Source organism: Calonectris borealis, chromosome 11 (assembly GCF_964195595.1).
Source record: "Calonectris borealis chromosome 11, bCalBor7.hap1.2, whole genome shotgun sequence".
Taxonomy (NCBI): domain Eukaryota; kingdom Metazoa; phylum Chordata; class Aves; order Procellariiformes; family Procellariidae; genus Calonectris; species Calonectris borealis.
In genome coordinates this window covers 4,639,807-4,662,161 of record NC_134322.1, presented here as the reverse complement: position 1 = coordinate 4,662,161, position 22,355 = coordinate 4,639,807, and the positions used below count along the sequence as shown (strand labels likewise).

Below are 22,355 nucleotides of genomic sequence, written 5' to 3'. Positions count from 1 at the left end.
TACCAACATGACATCTGAAACTTCTGAAGCCAATTTTGTGGTATATGTTCATGGTCATAAATACAATCAAGAAACAGAATTGCAGCTAGGGATCAGTTAGCAGTTAGAAAATTATATGCATGTTAATATGTAAATATGGGAATCTAGTTTGATGGATTTAGCACTTCTGGCTCAGTGGTAATTGATCAAGCTACACAAAGTTTGTAGGTCATCTCCCAATTTAGCAGCATTACAAAATAAAATACATTATGGTTAGACATCTTATAGTTCTTGTTCTGCTTTAAGTCTGTAAAGGCTGCAGCTTCTTAGCAGTCTCTTGGTTTCAACTAACGCAATGATTTTAATATATTTTCAAAACTAAGGTTTTGGTAATCCATCTTTTCAGCCTCAGAAGTCTGACTACCATTTGGTTGAGGACATGTTAATGTCACTTCTAGGCTGTAGTTCTGTTTCAGTAGTGAATTGATCACCCTTGATATATCCCAGATTGCACTGATGGAAAACGTGTGGGGATGTGGAAATAGGGTATTGTATATAAGCTCCTTGTTGCCATTTTTTCTGTGACTAGCTGCTGACATGTTTTAGTATGGTTATTAAAATGAGTTGGGTACACAATATGTGTGTGTCTGTTTTTTGTTTTGAAACCTAAAAAGTCTCTAACTCTCTTTCAGCCAGAAAACCTTGCACAGAAGCTTCCAAACCTCGTGGAATTGTGAGTTTGTGTAGGAGTTCTAATATATTTTTATTATGCTGATCCATTTTATCTTAAAATAATTCTAGAATGTATTGCTTGCACATAACCTACCTCGTAAGTGTGCAGAGTTTTCTTGGAGGGCAAGAAAGGGTTATTTTTTGCTGTCTTTTTCTTTTTCTTTTTTCTTTTTAAAAGGAGGTATATCCAGATGTATTTAGTCCCATGTTAATTTTTTTTTATCATTTCTTGTTTATTTTATAACAACAAATGTCTACACTGCTAAGGGAAGAATACTTACCCCTCAACTCCTCTGTAGACTGTCACCCTGATAAAGCACTGGAACTTCCAAATGCAGTGGTCATATGGTTATGACAGAGCCAGGGTAACAGGTTACTGCCTCCAGCCCATCCCTAGTTGCTCATTTCCACCCCAGCTACCAGGGATATTCTGATCTCAGTCTTGCTGATTGTAGTACTAAGTTTTTTTTGGAACCAAGTCACAGATTGTCAAATAGGAGCAGAAATGAGCAAGTAGGGGTAGTAACTGTTTAATGATGATTGCTGTAGGCAGAGTAGTTTATCCAATCTTGTCCAAAGAATGGATGTGACATGGACTGTATTATTTTGGCAATTAATTTTAAGCTGTAAGCCCCTGAGTCAATGTTTTCTTCCCTCCCCTTTTCTTCTTGTAAGGTTCTGAGTTCCTTGTATGGTAGGATTGGCAGCAGAGGCGGGGGGGGTAAAAGGGACGTCCTCTGTTCCCCTTATAACTCATTTGGCTCACATTCAGTTGCGTAACTGATGGACCATTGATTCTGTTTATTTAATAGAAAGCTCCAAACAGGAGGAGGTGTGTATCTGAGTAGTCTAATGCACTCAGCTGTCTGATCTTGTCATCTTAATTTGGCCCTTGAAACCACACCTTTCTGGTACACGCGACCACAGTATAATTGAAATGTTTTGTAGGTCACTGCAGTCTTTGACTTACTTAGGAGACAGTCTTGTCTCATCATGCCTGAGTTTTGAGAGTATGTTTATGCTCTGAAGCAGTAAAATAAATATTTTTGTATTTGATATACTAGGTATTTAATGATTTGCCATGGGGCATCAGTAAATCTCTGTGTTATCTGATGGTGCCTTTAGGAAAACCTGTATAAATTACAGCTTAAAATAACCTCTTACAAACATTGAATTGTAGGAGTCAAACCTAATTATTTGGGGTTCAGCAAGCTTAGTTGTACCATCATTATCCCACACATTCTGGTGGTCTAGAAAGAAACACAGTGGGCCTGTGGTTTGTGTAGCTCTAATGGTACAAGTCAATTTTTGATCAGACAGTAAGAGATACTTTGTTGACAGAGAAGAGACCACAAAATAAAGATTTATTTAAGGAATAATTTGTTACAGCAGCTTTAAATTTGGAAAGACAAACTTAACTGATTTTCATTTTCCAGAAAGTTACATCCTTAGCAATTTCACTATGTATTTTTAAAAACTTCACTGTTGTCTGTGTTTCTTTGCATATCGTGTCCCTCATGCTGGGATACTAGTTGTAGATTCTCATAATGTACATTTTTTTAGCTGGAGTGAAATAGTTCACAAGTATTTTCAGGAGCTGCAGCTGAAATGAGTAGGAGAATTCTCATCCTGAGGTATATATAAGGATTTCTACAAACGTATCTGCTAGCCTTATGTTTGTTACATTTTTAATAAACTTTAAATGTCTGCAATTTTTAAAGAAAAAGAGAAGGCTCAGATGCTCCATGCAGTTGAAATGTTCATATGTCTTTTTTCCTTGTTCTGGCTCTTATCTCCCCAAAAAGACAGGCTCCTACTTTTGGAAATGCTGTTTGAGTAGAATGGAAAAAAATATGCTGTGCAAATAATTTCCATGTGTGTCTAAGCGACTGGACACTGAGTACTCAGTATACCTTTACAATTAGATATCAGTATTTGAAAATTTTGTTAATCTAAGAATAGTTTTTATGTTACTAGTAGTACTGGATGTGCTCCTGCAGAGGGTGCTGAATATTCTTAGTGAGAGATCTGGCCACCCCCACTAACTACCTAAATGACCATGGGTTTTTCTTTTGAAAAATGTACTCTAGGTTTGAAAAACCCGCTTGCAGCAAGTAGATCATGTGCTTGTTTCTTCAGTCAGTAAAGGTGTAAGAGTTTATGTGCAAGGGAAAATGTTTGTAATTGTATAACTTGTGTGGGTTTGGGCTTTTTTCTTTTCTTACCCAGCATTTAGTGGAATAACCTGGTGATCAAATATGGTTCATTTTGGTTATTCTATCTGCTTTATTCTTTTTCCTTTTTGTTTTCCTCTTATGACTCTCAAAACTAAAGTCCATTATTATTATAATTGTAAATGTTTTGTTTTAAATAATTGTATGTCATTCTCTTATTTGTATGTTAATCATTTAATAGTCTAAGTGAAACTTAAGTACCTATCCATTGCCAGTTTATACAGTTTCCACAGCTTTTGTGGTCATAGAGAGGAATGGCTTTGAGGGTGCTCTTTCAGTCTGAAATTGGATATTTTGCAAACTGATTATGTAGCAGAAGTCCTTGAGGGTAACAGGTGGTGTCCTCTGCTTTTTTTTCTCCTCCCCCCAGGTACCTTCATTCAAATAACATAGTTGTTGTACCTGAAGGTAAGTAATCTACTAGCTCACAATAAGTGGCAGGAATCATGAAATATTCATTTTTCTTCTTTGAAGAGGCCTATTTTTCCTTTATTTTCGCATAAAACATTAAAGATTTTCATACAAAATATACCAGTGTAGCTCTTAGTCAATAATATCCTTGTTTATGCTATGTTAAATTCTTGTAATGAATTCTCAAATGCACCTAAATGCTGTTTGCTTCAGTTCTAATTGCAGAAAGTGAAAAGGCTAAGTGGCAGTCATCTACAGAAACAAAAATCCAGAGTGTCTTCTGCTTTCAACCAGTTACCACATAGAATACTCTGCTGGTTTAGATCATGACAGATTTGAAACCTAAAGTATCAAGAACTTCTACTAGTTTCTCTTCCTTGCCTTAATTGTACAGTTATGCGCCCAACTTCAGGAAAGTACTTTAAACTCTTTCTGAATATATAAATTGGATAGACTCAAAGCAAAGGCATGGAAAAAGTGATTTTGGAGCAGAATCATGTGAGGAGAATCTAGAAATGGGAGTATTCTGTACATAACACTTTTTTTCCTCCCTGTCTCGCTGCCAGCAGTACTGTTTGTTAGATAGATAAGCATTTCCACAAACTATGTCATTCAGTTGTGAGACTGGCTTTAATACGTCAAAATCTGCTCAGACATAGGTGTTAGGTACTGTGGTTTTTTATCCTCTCATAGTCCTATTAAGATTTTAACATTACTGTTGGGTCACATTCATATTTTAATCTGTTCTCTCACAAGCCATTGGCTCCCTCGTTAAACTGCAGTTTCTGGACCTAAGTGATAATGCCCTCGAAATTGTGTGTCCAGAGATTGGCCGCCTGAGATCTTTACGTCATCTTCGCTTGGCTAACAACCAGCTGAAATATTTACCTGCAGGTAAGTACAAATGCGTGAGGGATTACAGCAATGACAAATTCCATTTGAACTCAATTTGCATAGTGACCTGCTCTAGGTTTATTCGTATCTTACAGTTGAAGCATGGTACAACTTGCATTTAAAGACTAGGCAGGGCTTGCCATTGTATGTATTGTACTAAATATACTCTGTAGTTAGAAAAAAGCCATGCAGTATGTACTCGAGGTAAAGAAAAGTCCTGAAAAATGCTTCTGAAGTGGGAAAAAATGTATCTATTTAAGTCTTTGCCATTGTATCAAGAAAATATCGAACTTCCTTGAGAAGACACAAAATGCCAATGACAACTGTCATTATGATAAAATGATGTTTCTTCCAATTTTCCAGAATATAAAGGATTCCAGTCCTTCCTTTCTTTCTTTTCGCCCAACAGCCCCATTCTTGTATTTTCTAAAAAGACATGTCTAGTAGGTTTGCCTATGGCAGTTCTACCTCACTATGACAGTAAATAATAAATGTTTATCTTACTAGTTTATAATAAAAAAGCAAAATTTATTCAAAGTAAATGTGACACAAAGTCAGAAAAAGTTGGCCATAGGCAGATTTTGAATGATGTCTTTTTTTTTGCCTTCTAAATACTTTGATAAGCAGACATAACTGATTATTCTTCTTCCATCGGCCTTCTATCTTTCCAGATAAGATGATGGTGATTTTTAAATAGTTTTTTTTTATTTTATTTTTTTAATCTTTCTCTGGCGTATTTGCATTTTCTGCAGAGGTGATAAAAATCTAAGGCCAGCATTCCAAAAAACTGGTCTAACTTAATCTAACAGGATTAACTTTTGGCTCTGATTTTAACTAACTTCTCAATGTGACCTTCATGTGTTTGTAAGTTCATGTTGCTTATTCTCAAGAAATATATTGCAATTGCTCCTTGAAGTTTTGGGTGCAGAAATCTAGCTGTCCTTTCCTTGTACTTTGCTAGGCATAATAAGCTTAATAAGAACAAGTCAAAGGATGGTTATGTTTAGGAAGAAAAAAATTTATATGACTATGTAAATGCTCTGGAACGAAATTAGATAAACCTGTTAAACATTATGACCCAAGGCCAATAAAATTTCCATCAATTTTCAGATGTCCTACATTCAAAAGAAAGGAGTGACTTGAGTGTGCTTTATGTTCCTCAAAGATAATTTACCTTATGGTGCTGTACCATGAAAGAAAGACTTGTTCAAAGAAAAAGTGACACATTTTCTGCAAAACTTCACACATTAACTTAAAAAGGTTCCAAAAAAGACTTTCAAAAGGATGATTTACATTACTGAAGAGTTGATTTCGAGTCTACCACATTTGATTAGGAACTGGTATCAGCTGCATAGGCACACTGCATTTTATTTCTCCTGAAGTTTACAATATTTGGTACTGAGCATTGTCCCTAAGTGTGTTTAGTTTTGTGTGCATGAAAATTTTGCATGCTTAGAAATAATACTACTGTTGCCTACTTTTGAATCAGAGAATCCAGTCGTGTCTGGTCTTTCTGGTTTTGCTGGTAGGGTACCATCAGTTTATACATGTGCCATTACTGCTATCATTACTAATCCTGTCTGTTCAGATGCTGTCACTATCAACATGACTGGATGTCATACAGCTTGAGTGTTATCAGTCCGAGCAAGATTAGTCTTTCATTTACACTGGAGAGTTTGCCCATTGGAGAGTTAATCTACTGCATTGAGTGTTTCCTAAACATAACACTTCCTGAAGAGGGCTTCCAAGCATATTTTCATAGTTTTTCTTTGTAAAATTGTGAAGATTTCGAAGATGACTTTTTATAACAAAATCTTTGAGTTTGACAATAACATTTATGTTCAACAATTGAAAAAATAGAGCAAAATAGTAAGTTTTTGAATTGTTTTATCTGTAATTATACTAGTAGCATGAATCTTCATAATAGTGTTAAATAGTGTTCTGTCACGAAAGCTAGCAAAGTTAATAAAATGAACTAGGATGAGATGCGATTTCTCTGCAGTACATCATTCTACTGTGTGTTAACTACTTTCTTTACAGCAGATACTGCATTGCAATGCATGTTAGGGAAAGACAGCTCTTAATTGCTTTTAATTTATAATAAGTAACCATTTAAGATATAATTTAGCTTCTACTAGTGCAGCTTGTGCAGAATTTAAAGAGCTGCATTAAAAAATAGCTTTCAGGTATAGGTGTTGGTCATTTATGGAAGTGACTTTTCAAAATGTATTACCATCATTTTCTTCCAGACTTAGTCCTGCACATACCACACAAATGGCAGTGAACTGTTTATCACACAGTTAAGAAAGGCTGATCAGTATTCACCTTGTGTAACCAGATAGGCCAACTTGCAGCATAAAGATGTCATCACATGAAAAGCTTACTTTAGAGTTGTTGCCCTGTCACTCCTCTTGTCTCTCCCTTCCCAGTGTCTGGTGTTACAAGTACCCTCAGTTTTTGTTGAAACTACATGGATACCTAAGAGGATACTCTTAGTAATATCCTTACTGAATTGCTGAAAAATCTCTTCATTGCAGCTGCAGAACAGTTGGATGATAAATGTTTGCCATTAAGTGTCTGAACACCCACACTTTTTTATTGCTATTGCATTTTATATTTTAAGAATGATTCTCTGTTGTGTCTTCCTTAATTGTGATTAAGAACTGAAAGAAACAAAGCAATTAATTGCGTATGTTGATCCATTATCCATTTTTAATGTTTTTGTTCCACAATTGTGCTCTTAACGTTCATTTTTAGTATTTTATATTTGCCTTATAGAAATGTAGCATAACTCTAATTTTAAAACAATTGTAGTAGTATGCATAATGAAGCCCTATGAAGATTTATGTCTTCAGTCTGATTGTAGACATTCTTCAGACTCGAATAAAGGTTGAGCCTGTGCTGTGGCTTATCTTCAATGTGATGGGCAAGATTTTAGTTTCTAAGTAGCTGTTTTCATAAAGCTTGTGAGAATTTAATAATGAAGATCTCTCTTCTCAGGTTTGGTCATGATTGTCCAACTAGTTTTAAAAAGTTACTTTAAGGCAGGAGGTGGGGCAGACAGCATGAATACATAAGCCTTAGTTTCCTGAAAAGATGAGGCAATACAGGACTGATGAGAGGAAAAAGGGCATTAAGTGAAGCATGGAAATTGTGTTCCTTGGAGATTAGAAAGCACTTTCTATGCTGTGGCACTCTTGTAGTGTAAATGATAATCCTACCTTTGTGCTTACAAACACTACCAAATCAGTGTCACCCATGGGTAAGATCACGTACTTTGGCCTCAAGGCACTTTATTTAATTGTGCACTACCACTGAAACAATGGGACTTCCATCACGCATCATTAAGTTGTTGTGAGAGTTGTTGAAAGATGACTAAGCTAAACTTGATGAGAAGCAAAGGAAAAAATTTGTCCAGAATAAGCATGTTGAAATTGAAATATTATATAAAATGGCTGGAAGAAAATGCTTTGTGAAAGTCTCTTGAAGTCATGTTTTGAATATACTTTGGGTAAGTTTAATAAGTGGACCAGCTTCTGCTTAATGCAGAGTCATCAGTATCTAGATTCTGTGGTAATCAGAATCACTGAGAGACTCTGTCTTTGAGAGGAGAGCTGACTAAAAGAGTTGCAGATAAGTAAGAGGAGATTTAATATTATAAAGTTCTCTTGAGCGCTTTTTTCATTGAAATGCACAGCATTTTGTTTGTTCTGCAAACTGTAAATCTTGTAGCTTCTGTCTTTAACAATTTCTTGGTTCTTTTATTTGGCTCTGCTACATGTAATTCTTGAACATGAAGAAAAGTTTTGTGAAGTTTTCTACTATTTAACTGTAGCACTTAATCTAAATTCTTGAGGACCATTTGGAAATATGTAACGCCAGAGATCTTACTTGAAAAAATCTTAAGAGTTGCAGCATAAACAAATGATGGTTATTTCATATTATTACGTTAGTTCATGTATAAGCTTGACTTACAGAGTTGACATTATGTTTTCATAGTAGCTTAACTTTTTTTTTAGACATTTCTCTTTATTCACAGAATTGATGTCTCATTTTAATTTAGAATTGTAGAGTTAGTCCTATATGAATGTGCTGTCAGAAGTACATTTTCTGAATCTTCGCACTTATGAATGACTAATTAGAAAGTTCCTGTTTGTTTCTGATGTTTATAATGCATATGATATTTCAACTCCTTTCATTCTTGAGAGATTGTATTTATTTTCTCTTTGTGTAAGAATTATTGCATCATTTGGGAAAAAAAAAATCCAATGACATGTACTGGAAAAATTACTCTTCAGGAGTCCCAAAGCTAAAGTTATCTCTCAATTTTTCTTGTTACCATTTAGATTTGATTTGACTTTAGCCTTGGAAACTTTCGATGTGAAGTGATGGCTCTTCAGGTTTACATTTTGTTTTTTTAGTTAGTGAATGCACATTTGGACAACAGACTTAAAAGAGGAGGGGTTATACTTGAAGTTGCACCTAAGTTTCGTATTTGACAAGGACTAGATTTTTTTATTGCACATTACTTGAGAAATACTTCTCCTTAGAAATGGCAAGTTGTAGCATCTTGTTCTAAGATTTAATTAAAAATGAGGTTATGTTTACTCAGCACATGTTGGAGTTAATTATAGATTTACTAAAATGAAAAGCTTAATGTTTTGCCAAGTCAAGAGCAAAAGCTAAGTAATTAAAGAACAGGGTATGGTTTATGATCCCAGCCCATCTTTTGGCAAAGTTCCCTTCAAGAAGGGAAAAAAATATGTATCAGCAGTTGTCTTTACATGGGCTAGACCAAGTTTCCCTTTGTGTTTGTTGTCAGGGAACTTTAAAAACGAAGAGTTGAGCGCATTGATCAGGCAAAAAAAAAAAAAAAAAAGCGGTCAAATAATACCAAACAATGTAAACTGTACGATATTGTTTCTTTAATCTGTAAAGTGAAAGTGCAGGTGACTGGGGAGCACCAGCAGTTGCTGTTGCTGAAGGGGGGTACAGATCTCTGTAAGAGTCAACGGGAGGGTTAGCAAATGCCCTTTCTTCCCATATAAGGAAATATGTGGCTTCCATTTCAAATTGACATTTCCATGTTGTCTCTGGAGACTTCTGCATATTGCATCCACTTGTTGCCATTTTGCTTCATCTAGATAGAATCCGAAGGAAAATTTATTCATCTGCCTTTGGTATTTTTAAAGTGCAAACTGCAGTAATATTTAGGGGAGGTTAATAGCATATATACTCTTCATTTCATTTCTGTTCAAATCCTTTTCCTTTTTAAGGCAAATTGTTTTAGAAATATAGTCAGTTTAAGCCTCATTAAAATACATTTGTAAGCTTATAAAACTTCATCTTCAAAGCATTCGAGAAAGATCCTGTGAAACTGATAAGGGAGTGTTATCCTCATTTTACAGAATGGAAAAAAGTGTTTTTAACAGAAGTGATTTGCTCCAGGCCACAGCAGGAGTCAGTGTTAGCCAGAAATAGAACTTGGGTGTTCCCATTCCATTTGTTAAGACCACACCTTTTTGAGGTTCATTATATTTAATATTGGGGAGGATTGAGTCTTTCTACATGTTACTAGGAAATTAATAATTATCTCTCCATAATTAATAATCCTCTAAGCTAATAGGAAATTAATAGTGGTAAGATCAGTGAGTTTTTGTAACTGAAACAGCTTGTGCTTCCAGAAGGCTGGAAGAGTTCATGAAGATGAATTTTGAAAAAAGTAACTTATAGATAAGTACTAGATCATTTTCTCTTGCATAGGTAACTTCAGTGGTTATTAAAATTATAAATCAAATTATAATTGTTGATTACTGCTTTGTCTATTTATAAAGAACCCTTGGAATGATAATTGATTATTGCTAAGTCTGCTTTGCTTAGGAATTTGCTTTGCTAATTGGGGGCAAGAGAAACTTTGAGACATGAAAACTGCATATTCATTTCTCTCACTTTTTTTAAGTTGCTGTAAAGTACAATATCTGTATTTACTATTCATACCAGTATTTCACTGGTAAAGACTTCTTGAATACCACCTTAGTAATTCTGAATAGAGCTCAATATAAGGTATTTCAGTAAATCTTAATTAAAGGCATATAAAAACAACTTCTTCCTTACCTCCTTCTCACAGTAGATTTCCACTGATCATGGGTACAGCATGCCCATAATTCTATTCTTATTCTAGACCCTGGCATTAAAATATGTAGTCCTAACTCATTTTTTAAACTTGTTTTCCGTATTTTGATCTGGAGCCTTCAAAATGGGGGGGAATAAATGTGGCTGGTTTTTTTTCCGCTCCTATATTTCCCTTCTGCTTTTATTACTGTCTCTGATTAGGGTAGATTGCATTGATACTTAATAGACTTCAAAATTTTTTTATAATGATTGTGACTTTAAAAGCAAAGGCACAAACTGATGCAGACCCTGTTCTTTTTTCAGAGTTGGCATAACGTTAGTCCACTCTGCTTTCCTAATTTAGTAACATGTATAAAAATATGCACGACGGGACAGGTTTGGTACGCCAGGCACCCATCCAGGAGTGTGGTGTTTTTAAGTAAATGGACATGTGGGGATTTGAGGAAAACATGGATTAGGTTACATGAGCTTTGCACTCTGTAAGTATGCGACTATTTAAAGGAGCATGGACTCCTAAATAAAAATCTCTTTTAATTATTATGATAATATGTTGCTTTACTTGAAGTAGGTTGATGCCTAATTATTAAAAATAAGTTTTTCTTTGCACAGATCTCTAAAATACATGCTGTTTAATAATTCATTTCTAGATTCAATTTACTGTATAAAACCAAGAGTCAGCATACTAAGGTTTATATTCGCTCCTATGTTCAACAACAACAATTTTTTCTTTTTACCTAAATCGATGCAGAAGTTATCCACACTTGCCTGTTACTGTGTTGTTTTTGCACATCAGCATCAGTAAGGCTTCAGTAATTATGCTGTATTAACGTAGAAGCACAATAAAAATACCTGACAGTATCTTTAAGACATTCTTTGGATTTCTAGGAGGAAAAGATTTTTACATGTTTTGATCTTGTATAAACTCCAATACAGCCCTGTCCTGACAGCCTGTAAGGACTAAAATGTTTTATAAGAAAAATTTCCCCTAGGAAATTATAGCAGGGAGTCATCTCTGAAGAGTTAGGAACAAAATGGCAATGTGGTAGGTTACTGACTGTCATTGGACTTGTGACCTAAATAGAGGTGACCAGAACACTGGGTAGTGTATTGTACAAGTGGTGTTCCATACAGGTTAGCTTTCCTGCATGTCCAAACACAGTGGTACCAATTTAATTAAAGGTTGTTGGTTGCGTGAGATTTTATAACAGAGTCTACCTTGCTCAAACATTTGGTTTGGGTTAAATTCTCAGGAGGACTACTAGTACTTCTGAGTGCTTTAAATTTATGGGGAAGGAAATGAAGATGGAGAATAAAAAAATTCCGTTAAATTCCTGGAAATTTTCATTAACGGAAGTTTTTCCTGTATACCCTCACCTGTATACTGTGTCAGAATGAGTCATCTGTGTATACAAAGCTGCTCACTATTCTGTATTTGTCTGCTTGCCTCTTCTTATGGTTATTTTTCTCCACTTTCCCCCCTGTTGAGGGGCTTTTAAAAGCCTCTTTATTAGTATCATACAACATCTTTTCGTATACCACGGAAGGTTCATAATGTTACTGGATGCTGGTAGCAAAAATAGTAGTATAAACGTATAGTCAGAAAAATTCTAGAGCTGTATTTTAAGCTTAAAATGTTGTTCTAATGTATGCCTTTGTTCCAGCATTTCTTCCACATAGGCTTCTACTGGGCGTGCTGGAACTGAAATATTTCCCGTAACTGTAGCAGAAATGACGTTAAGAAACAAAAAAACCGACAAAACTATCTCTTTCAACAATGGCCTGTGGTATTCCTCATGGTGTTGCACAGCAGGTTCTCAAAAATGCATGTGCTAAGTATGTATGTGTTGTAATTCATTAATCTGAAAACTAATAGGAAACAGTTGGAAGAAGCCATCAATGTTTTTCATTGTAACATTTAAATTACGTATTAAAATATTGCTTTGTATACTAGGCTTTTTGGACTAGAAAATTCCATCTTAAAAATCGCTATTGTAATTTAGCGCAATCACTGGAAAAAGTATTTGGAAATTAATCTATTTTAATGAGCATGTTTTTAGTTAAAAAAAGAATGTGATATGGCTCAGTGCATCATATTTCCAAGTAGCTGGAATTTTATAAAACATAAAACTTAAAACAACTTCTGTGGTGATTACGTATCTGGAAAAGTGATACCAAGTGAAACTGGCATTGAAGTTTCATGTCAATAAATTGAAGGCTAAAATCCTATTGAAGCAAAAGCCTAATGACCAAGTGTTTGAGTTTTCTAATACTAGTTTTACGATATTTAAAAGTCGCTCAAAATTGTAACTTAACTTTACTGCTTTCAATTTTTTTCTTCTTTCTTATGTATTTAGCAAGACGATAATGATTTTAGATCAATCACACTTTTTCTTAGGTCCTTACTTTGGTTTTGGCGATGCTTTAATTTGAAAAATCTCTGCCTGGTTGAGGATTGACTGTATTTGAAACATGAACAGTGTGCTCATGTAATTACCAAGTTCGTTAATAGATCCAAGAGTGTCTGAGAGTAGGGTGCTGTACATCAGTGTTTCAGACCATGTTAATTTCACTTGAATTCTTCATATGATCTGGGCAGAGATTGATTTGTAAAGGTTCCCTTTTTATGTGATAATTCTTACTGGCCACAGCATCTTAGTGAAAGTTAAGGTGGCACCACAAGTCTGGAAGGAGACGTCTGTCAGAATGACACCACGTGAGTTCTAATCACTAAAACACTTTTTTATTATATTGCATTCCTGGTAGAATGAACATGATTTTAGAGGGTAAGAATATGTCAGTGTAAGGCTGCTGTGACCTGCTGTTGCCCAATTTTTTATTTTCATTTTTTATTTCCTCTGAAGCGTCAAAACCCCAGATATCTATGTTTTTAGTGCTTTGAAACTAGTTTCTGAGAATGGGCCAATGTTGCCATTTCTTCCCTACCCTTCCATGTGAGATCCTTGTGAAAGTCATCATGCATCAAACTTGCAGAATCTGGCCTCACCAGCCCCATACTTCTTTTTTCTCCCCCTACTCTTTCTTTCCTTCTCTGAAAAGGAGTTAGTAAGAAACCTGGTGAGGTGTAGGTGAAATCAGGACGGAGGAGAGAAGAGCCAACCTAATTATTACCAGTGGTGCTCTCAAGCCTGTTGTGCTTCTGGCTTTGCACTTGTGAAAAGCAAAATCTTTGCAGGAACACGTATGTTTTCTAAGCTCTGGGCCATGGGCTTTCCCCCTGGTAGCCGTCCCCCTCAAGGGCTTTTAGGTAGGAAGTAAAGGAGTTGTGCCAAGATAAAGGAGTTCGAGTGCTGCTTCTAATGTTGAGGCACTTGGACGATTCGCGCATTCCTGGGAGTATGGGAGCAGATTTAACTGGATTCTCTATTGTTAAGGGAATTGGTACTGCCTCTTGAATCCTGGCTCATGCTTCTGTTCGGCAGCCCTTGATTTCTCAAGTCAGTGTAAGCCTTGTTTCTCCAGGGGTTTTCATCTTGTCTGTGGGGGGTGGACAGGAATTCTGAAGATGTTGAGAGTGCTTTAAGTAATCGTGACAAGCATTCATCTGAAGCTTAAAACTTTATGGAGATGTCTGAGATCTTAAATGTAACTGTAGAAGCATGGTAGTTATGTTGCATGTTCTTATGCCTTTTTATTAAATAAGAAGTCTTAAGTATAAATCATTTCAACACTTTTCATTAAACGTAAAATTGCGTAATATTTTTCTGGTAAACTCAATTTGACATTTCTCAGTAAATTGTTAAAATACAGATTAAAAAAAATTTTTTTTTGTCTCGTATGTCCAAGCAACTTCCAAACTTTGCTTAAAGTCAGTCAGTCACATGGCATATGCAAAATATTAAATGGAAGGAAATTTAAAATGAAATACTGATTTTAATACTAGAATGAGAAGAGGTCTTTAGATGATAATGAAATCAGTAATAGGGCAGCATGGAAATGCTACTACCACATACAAATAGTTCATGCAGTAATGTACAAAGTAGTCTTTCAAACATCTGACAGAAGAAATGACAACCTGAATTTTCTAGGGTATATGAGAACAGAGCCCTGATGGAATTAATCTACCCCACTCTACTATCCACTCCTGCAATCATTAGAGCTGCCACTTGGGAACAGAGGGCTTCTGAAAGAAAGTCTCTTGACCTTTGAATATACTCCCAATGACATGCTGAGCTGGAGGCCACAAGACAGAAGTGGGAAGTTTATGCAGCAATATATAACTTTAAAGAACATTAAGTTGTCATTGCTGCTTTGATCAGTGATAGAGTATACTTTGATAAAACTCAGATAAAGGGCTTCAGGCTGTAGCATCAAAACAATGTATTCTGTTCCTTTTAGTTTGAAAAATGTATGTCTACAGTCTGTTTTTAAAAAGTGAAATGTGCTTGTGAGAACTGATTAGACCTGGCACACAGACCTAAATAATGAAGGTCAAATAGAATTATTTGGTTTTTATGTTTTGATTGTTTGAAAACTTGGGTTTGAGATTTATGGAGAGGACTCATTGTGACACAGTTATATACCACAGAAAAAAATAACTCTGGAAGTGGCCACAGTCGTGTTTGAATTCAGTAATTATTCCATTTGTGGTGTTTGTTTTATGTGAGTTTATTGATTGCACAGCAGAGGAGAGGAAGAAGTAGAGGGTCTTTGGTTGCTTTTTGTGTGGAGTTGAATCTAAGATGTAGAAAAGCAGACTACCAGGAATTTAATTTTGTAGGTATGTAATTCTGTGTTGTAGCCTTGCTCTGAGTGTTTGAAGGTGTTAGTTATATAAATGTATCTGAAAATCCATAAAGACTATAAAAACTAACATTCATAGTTGCTTTAATTTTATGTATTATCTGCATGGGCTCTAAAGCTCTACAGATCATTACTTCATTTATAGCTCTGGCAAATCCCCTCCCGCCCCCAAATTCTTGGTGGCATCTCTGATAATCTTCGTAACTGAGAAGGTATGATGCTTCATTGCTTGTCTGGCTGATTTGCTCTACAACTGTCTTCAGTACTGTTGAAAATGAATGTGTTTATTACAATAGAATGCTTGGATCTATGTTAAGATATTGTATAAGGGTTTTTTGTTTGCTTTTGTGCTTTTTAAAAAAAAAAAATTAACCCAGAAAGGAAACTTTATTCTTACATAGGAAAAAAGCTACATTAAAATAAAATTCACGTAAGTTACTGTAACTTTTTTTTTAAGGTGTCATTCCCCTCTTTTTGGAACTTCTTCCCTCAACGTGTTGAATTCTCTACTGAGAGCACAGCAAAGCCTCTTCTTTGGAATTTGATACAAGGGTTTTTCCATGTTATGGCTGGCAACAGTCACGTTCTGAGCAACATACCTTGGGGCTGTCATGAGGCGGATTCTCCTTCTTGCGCAATGCGTGTATTAGCCTGTCTTTACTTTATGAGAGGAAGAATATGGGACTTGTAGTAAGTCTCTTCCCTTTGACTGTTCTTACAAAAATCATCACTTATTGAAAGTTAACATATTCTGAGAAGTTAACCTGAACTTGAGTGATCATACAGTGCGTAATACCAGACTAGCTTCCTAAGTAAAGGAATTTCAGAAAAAGTTGGTTTGTAACTCATCTGTCAGCACTGAATTCTTCTGCTGATGATTCCAATAGTAAAGATATGACTTTGCTGATTGCCTAGTTCAAGACACATGTGATAGATATGAAGTTCACTTCTGAAACCTCAGAACAGATGCTCTTTAAAATACTTGTAAAAGTCTTTCTTTTAGAACTGTTACCCAAAACTAAAACTGAACTTAAAGGGAGTTTTAAGATGCTCAGGACCTCTCTCATAAACATTTGCCAATAGCTGTTCACATGGGTGAAGACAGATGTGTACTGAGAAGGCTGAGACTCAACCTCCAAGGTGGAGAGTTGGATGTGTGTTGAGAAAGATGTGTTTCATATAGAAATGGTGTTTGTGTTTCTGTAGTATGAAAACTTCTTTAATACATACAATCTGTTCAATAGTGTTTAGTCAGGCTTTCAAAGAACCTCAGCTTTGAACAGATATTAAACTGCGGGTCTTTTTTCTCTGAAATTTTTCATCGGTTTGTAAATGTGTGAAAAAGGAAATGGTAGCAGTAACTGCTTTGCAAATTCCAGGTTTACATTAGAAATGCCTTACTGGTTTCAGTATGCTGTACTGCCAAAGGGCTCTAACTTTGCTTTGCTGCACTGACTTATTTCAGGAGGGTCCTAAGCAAAGATGAAGTAAGCCATACAAGCAAAATCAGCTTTTCAGGAGGATTATGTCCATGCTTACTGCCTTTACTGACATCGTTTTTAAATAAATAAATAAATGGTGAAAACTGCAGTTCCTTGTACCCTTCACCACTATAACAAGGTTGGTAAAAGTTAAACAGTGTGTATCTGCTACGACAGCACATGGCTGCAAACTTGTTCATGAAATTCGGTTGTTGTTAGTTCATAGAGCCTATTCAGCTATCTAGTTTTCAGAAGAAAGTTACCTGTTAACTAAACTGGAATAATTTGCTACTAATTTTTCACGTAAAACCTCTTACTAATTTGAAATTTTTGAGATTCTTTCTTGCTGCACCAAATTAACATTTGTGACAGGAAAAAATTAGCTCTTGAAGCTTAGTTTTTGTAATTTTTAGGGTTGGGTGTTAAAAGTTAACTTGTTTTCCCCTTAAACTCTTAAGCCTTTATTTATAAAGTTATCTATGAATATACTTTTGTCTTTTTGGTTCCCTTGGTTTTTTTTTCTTTCCCGAAGCTCTCTGTAACTTACGTACAGTGATTAGCTGTATTAACGGGTAGTTGATTTTACTTGTGCATTAAGCAAATGCAATTTACTAGTAGAACTTGAGTGCTCAGGGAAGCTTGGAGAACAAAGTCATTCAGTCTTTGAAAGTGAACAAACACAAATTGTTAGTACTGTTCAATAGAAGGATTTTATAATGTATCGATTTCCATTTTGACCTTGCTGGCCAAATATAATTTTCTTTTATACATACCATTGTGACAGAGTTAAAATACTACTTGTTATTGACATCCTTGTTTTTACTCAACTAGTCTATTAAATAAATTGAGGCAAAATAAAATGCATCATTTGCTGACACTAAATCTAAATGGAAAAAGCCTTTAAAGAGAATGTGTAGAACTGGAGGTATTATGTGCGATTAACTTTCCTGTGGTTCATGTCACAGACACAGAGTTTGATACCTGTATTTCAGTTACCTTAATTTTATTGCAATGGTATTTAAAATAAAGACCCCTGTTTAATTTGGGATTGTCCTAATCTGCATTGAATTGTCATTCTTTATGGAAGGTTTTGATACCGAGTAACTGCAAGTATACTCCAGTTGGTAATTAATGTTTGAGAGCTTTATGGACTAAAACTACTTATTTGTGTTGCTAAAGGAATGCAATTCGGAATGACTGAGTGGGGGGTTTGGAGTATAACTGCAAGCCTTACTTGTCTACTTTGTGCTGATTTGAACCACTAAACAGCAGTATCTTCCACTGATTAAGATAAGGCTTGCAGTTGCTCTCAGCATTTTGAAAATCAGGACATTGCTAGTGTTGTTTGAAGTCAGATGTCATCTTTTTTGGTGGTAATCTTAGTTAGGAACTGTTAGTAGTTGGTTCATACCATTTTCTCAGTAGTAACCACATCATTATAGTAGCTCCTGCCTACCCTTCTCAACTGGACAATTAGCCAACCTGGTGGGTGGCCGCATAGGCACTGCTCAGCACAGATGAGCTGGGCAAGCGAGGAGGAGCCAGAGAAGCTCCCGTTACTGCTGCTAGAAAAGGACATCTGGTCCATAGTTTTCATTTGAGAAAGATGCACCTCTATTATAGTGGGAATATTTACTGTGAATGGTTAGCCAGTACCTCCCCTGTAATTGCTGTTGCAATTTGTAGTAACTTCCAGTGGCCTGGAAGAACTCTTATTTTCACAGGACTTCAGTGAATACAATCCCATCCATTAACATTCCTTGAAAAACAAATATGGTGACTCCACTGCTGTAAGCATGGTGCCAAACTAAAGATCTTCCTTTGATTCTTTTCCTTTCCCTCATCCCACTCAAATTTATAGTTGCATTTTTTTGTAACGGAGACAGAGTTTACCTTCTAGGAAGGGAGGTTCTTTGGTATCTCCCAATAGTAAGATAAGTGAGCATAACTTTGCTTGATATAGCGTAATACTTTTCCACTGAAAAATGAAAATCTAACCTGCACCTATTGCCTTTGTTATGCATTTAGTTACTTCTTGGAGAGGAAGGAAAAAAAGAACCCCACTAACCTCAAGAAAAGCAAGAAAGATGTCTGTTTCCAGTTGGTTGGAAACAGTTGATAGCAACAGTCACAACAGATAGGTCTTTGCTTGGATTATTTAGACACTAGTGTGGGAACGGGTTAGGAGCTACTAATCTGTCAGAGAGACCAGTCCGTTGTGTTGATCTGAAGTTTTTCCTTTGAAGAAGAAGAAAGGAAAAAGCTGTCCTAGAATTTATAGCCAGGACTGGCCCCGTGTCTGTGGCTTCCCAAGCTATCCTTAATCTCTCCTTAGGATGCTCATTTTGTTTGCCTTAATTTTAGGCAATTACTGGTTTGTTGTACTTAATCAAAGCAAGGTACTTAAGTAGCCATCTCTAGCTGGCTGGCACCTTGAGTTCAAATTATTAACTCTTTATTTTATGCACAAAGCTTTTCTGGAAGGCTTCCCCCCCCCTTCCATGTAGTGATACTAGTGCACAGTGAATTGTAGATGATGTGCAGGAGTAAAGATGGTAAGACATAAACAAAACAATAGAAACATAACAGGTCTCATGGTTTATTCATGTCACAATTGTTTATGTTCATACCACCCAGGAACACCCAGAAAAAGGAAAACAGCTGCTCCTCAAAGGAAAGACAACAGCAAAAATACATCGCTTCCTAAATAAGATACTTTTCTGTAAGGTGCTAGAATAATTTTTCATGCAATACAATTGACAAAGTACCATTCTGTCTCTTCACACTTCATTTTGGCTCCTCTAGCCAAAATTTGGGATATCATTTAATAAAACGGTAGAATAATATTAATATATTAATTTCACATCTATTACTTATTTGTGTAGCAATAGTCCCTTGCTGTGGGGCAGTGAAGTACTAGTTAGAGTACCATAGAACAAAATTAAAGGATAGGTTGTCTTCTAAAAAAACAAACCCCAAAAGACAGACCAAACAAACAAAAAAAAACAGAACCAAACCAAACAAACAGCAAACCTGATCATTTCATGGCCTTGAGTTACCTTTGTGCATAAACAATTTTTTCCCTCCCTATCCCTTTTGCCCTTTTACCCACCTTTTGCACTTTTCTCATGTATGTTAATTTCTGGTGTTTTTATCATGTTTTTTTCTAACTGTTCTCATTGAGACCATCAAATTATGGAAGAAAATGGAATTCCAAACCTGCATTGACGAGAAATATGGAGCACAACCTAATCACTCTGGATCTGTACTCTCTATCTGGTGCTTCAGTGCTGATGCTGAGGAAAGCAGAGAGTGCTGGACCCATGAAATACAGAAGGCTGCCAATTTTGTTAATTGAAGCTTAATTATGGTAAAAGATGGGGAACCACTGACCTTTAGAAGAGTTTGACTTAATGAGACCTCATGCCTGATGTCTGTTTTCAGCCACTTTTAGCTGAACTAAAATTACTGCTTAGCAAGATTGGACTTTAGAAAGCCACTTTTCTCACCTTTGCTTGTGAATGATGGTACAAAATAAATAAGGTTTGGTACTAAATTTGTGTGTGACATTTAGCAAGGTAGAGAAAAAAAGATTTTATTTGGGTATGTTCAGTAGAAGTATGTATTTTTCACTTGGTTTTGGATTTTGTCTGCTGCTTAAATGTTTTGGAGAAGAGTCAATATAGTTTATGGCTGAAGTAGGTGAAACTGAGAATTGGGAACATCTTTGAGGTGTTATTTACAAGACTTTGTTCATTCACAAAGACAATCCTGTCCCAGAAAACCCTGTTTGCAGGGAAATGCACCCATAAGTATTGCTTTAAAAGTAATAGATAGAGGCTCTTTTTCATAGAATTTTTATGGGTTTGAGCTCCCATTCAGCACCTTATTTAAAAACAGGTTATTCATAAAATAGTTGCTGCAGTATCACAATGTCTCTTCCAGTCCCTCTTTTTTTTTCCCCCCCTTAAAATATTGATTAAACATTAGCCTATATGGGAAAAATACAAGGAAAAAAACATCTTCAGGACGGTCAGGCTTGAGAAACAGAACGTTTTTCAAGCTCTCTCACTAACAATACAGTAATAGATCTGCATACAGCAGTGTCAAAATGTAAATGTGATTCAATTTGCCTCCTCCTTTCTTTGTCCTTAAACCTAATGATGCCAATTTTCGATTATGGTAGAACTTCCTTGTTTGAAGATGGCACAGGTCTATCATAAGTGCCAATTTGTGCTAGAAAATTTAATTTTTATAGGCTATGAAATGTGAGCTGCATGGTAGGACAGTAAATGTAATGTAATATATAATAGACGATTTAATTTGTTTTAACCATCTTAAAATCTATTTAAGTCCTCCTGAGACATCCCAGAGCAGATCTGAAGGATATCTTTTCCATCAAGCTCTTAGTGTTTTAAACTTATATTTCCTGTCCATTACAGTTTTAAACAGATAATGGTACCATAATTCAAATTCACAGGCATGTATAGAGACTTGCATTTTTTTCTAATGGGACAGGTAATAAGCTTTGTAAGTACGAAAGACTTCAAACACCTTTTACTTACTGTTGCATGGTTTTACAGGTCTAGTAGGAAAATACATCTTGTACTCAGGTTCATGGAAGTGGATTAAAACATCATTTCAAGGGTGAAGTATGGTAGCCACTTTTACCACCTTCTATTCCTTTACTGAAGCAACCAACTTTCTTTTTAGACCCTAGGATAGAGAGGGATCACTGAGTATGAAGTCCAGTGCTTCACAATTGCAGCCAGTCATCACAGCGCTTGATTCTGTAAGGATTCGTAAGATTATGTCCCTCTGGGTACCACAAGCTGGCAAACATTACTCCATGGTATATAGCAAAGATTTTTAGTACAGAATGCTGCAGTCTTGGTTATGCTGCTGCTGGCGTTGCAGAGTGGATGGCAGGCAAGAGAGAGGATTGCCTCTGTGTTAGAACCCTTTGGTAGCAGTGTGGTAGATGTAAATATTTGTATGGTAATAGCAAGATCATCATTATTGCCTACAATACAAAGGTATATTAACATACTTTCTTGCTCCTAATACACTGCTGGCTATATATAGAAGTTGCATTAGTTACTTCCACTGATGGCTCGTTATCCCTAGGTGGTGAACCAGTAGCCAGTCCTTCTCTTCCTTCATTGTTTCGAGCAGAGGCCTGACTTGCAGCACCTTCTTATCATGCTTATTTTCTGTTATTTTTCATTCCTTTTCAATCATTTAAGCCTAAAAGTTCTTGCTTTTCTTCCTGTATGATAATTTGGTTCTCTATCATATTAGCAGTACTTTAAATGCGTGTGTCAGCAGCATACCAAAACCTAGTATATTTTTTTTATCAAGGTAGAAAATGGAAATTCTAAACAAAGTAGACCCTGGAGGAACACCTCCACTAGTAATGTTTTCTCCATCCCAATAATTTGCCATGAGATGTAATACTCATGTGTTACCATTAACCAAGAAGTTTCATCAAAGGAAGATAAGTCAGTATAACATGATTTACATTTGGAAAGATCTGGGTTGCATTTTCATTCTGTCTTCTATTTATGTTCCAGTCATTGGTTACTCTTGGTTGCTCTTTCCCCTTAGAACAGCTGTTATAAGATAATGAAGAGCGCTGAGTTCACGTTAACAGGGCTTTTCTGAACACAGGTTCTGCATTTCTTCTCCAACCCTAGGCTACTATCCCAGAAAATATCTTATTCATTGAGAA

At 35.8% G+C, this 22,355-nt stretch overlaps 1 protein-coding gene across 2 annotated transcripts in view; it reads left to right on the top strand.

The window, feature by feature from the left end:
- LRRC28 (leucine rich repeat containing 28) overlaps positions 1-22,355 on the top strand; it is an 89,542-nt gene that overhangs the window by 6,966 nt on the left and 60,221 nt on the right. For both annotated transcript variants that reach the window (XM_075159840.1, XM_075159839.1), the window contains exons 3-5: positions 672-712; positions 3,316-3,353; positions 4,113-4,250. In XM_075159840.1, the coding sequence (XP_075015941.1) occupies positions 672-712; positions 3,316-3,353; positions 4,113-4,250 (217 nt within the window). The remainder of the gene's footprint in view (positions 1-671; positions 713-3,315; positions 3,354-4,112; positions 4,251-22,355) is intronic.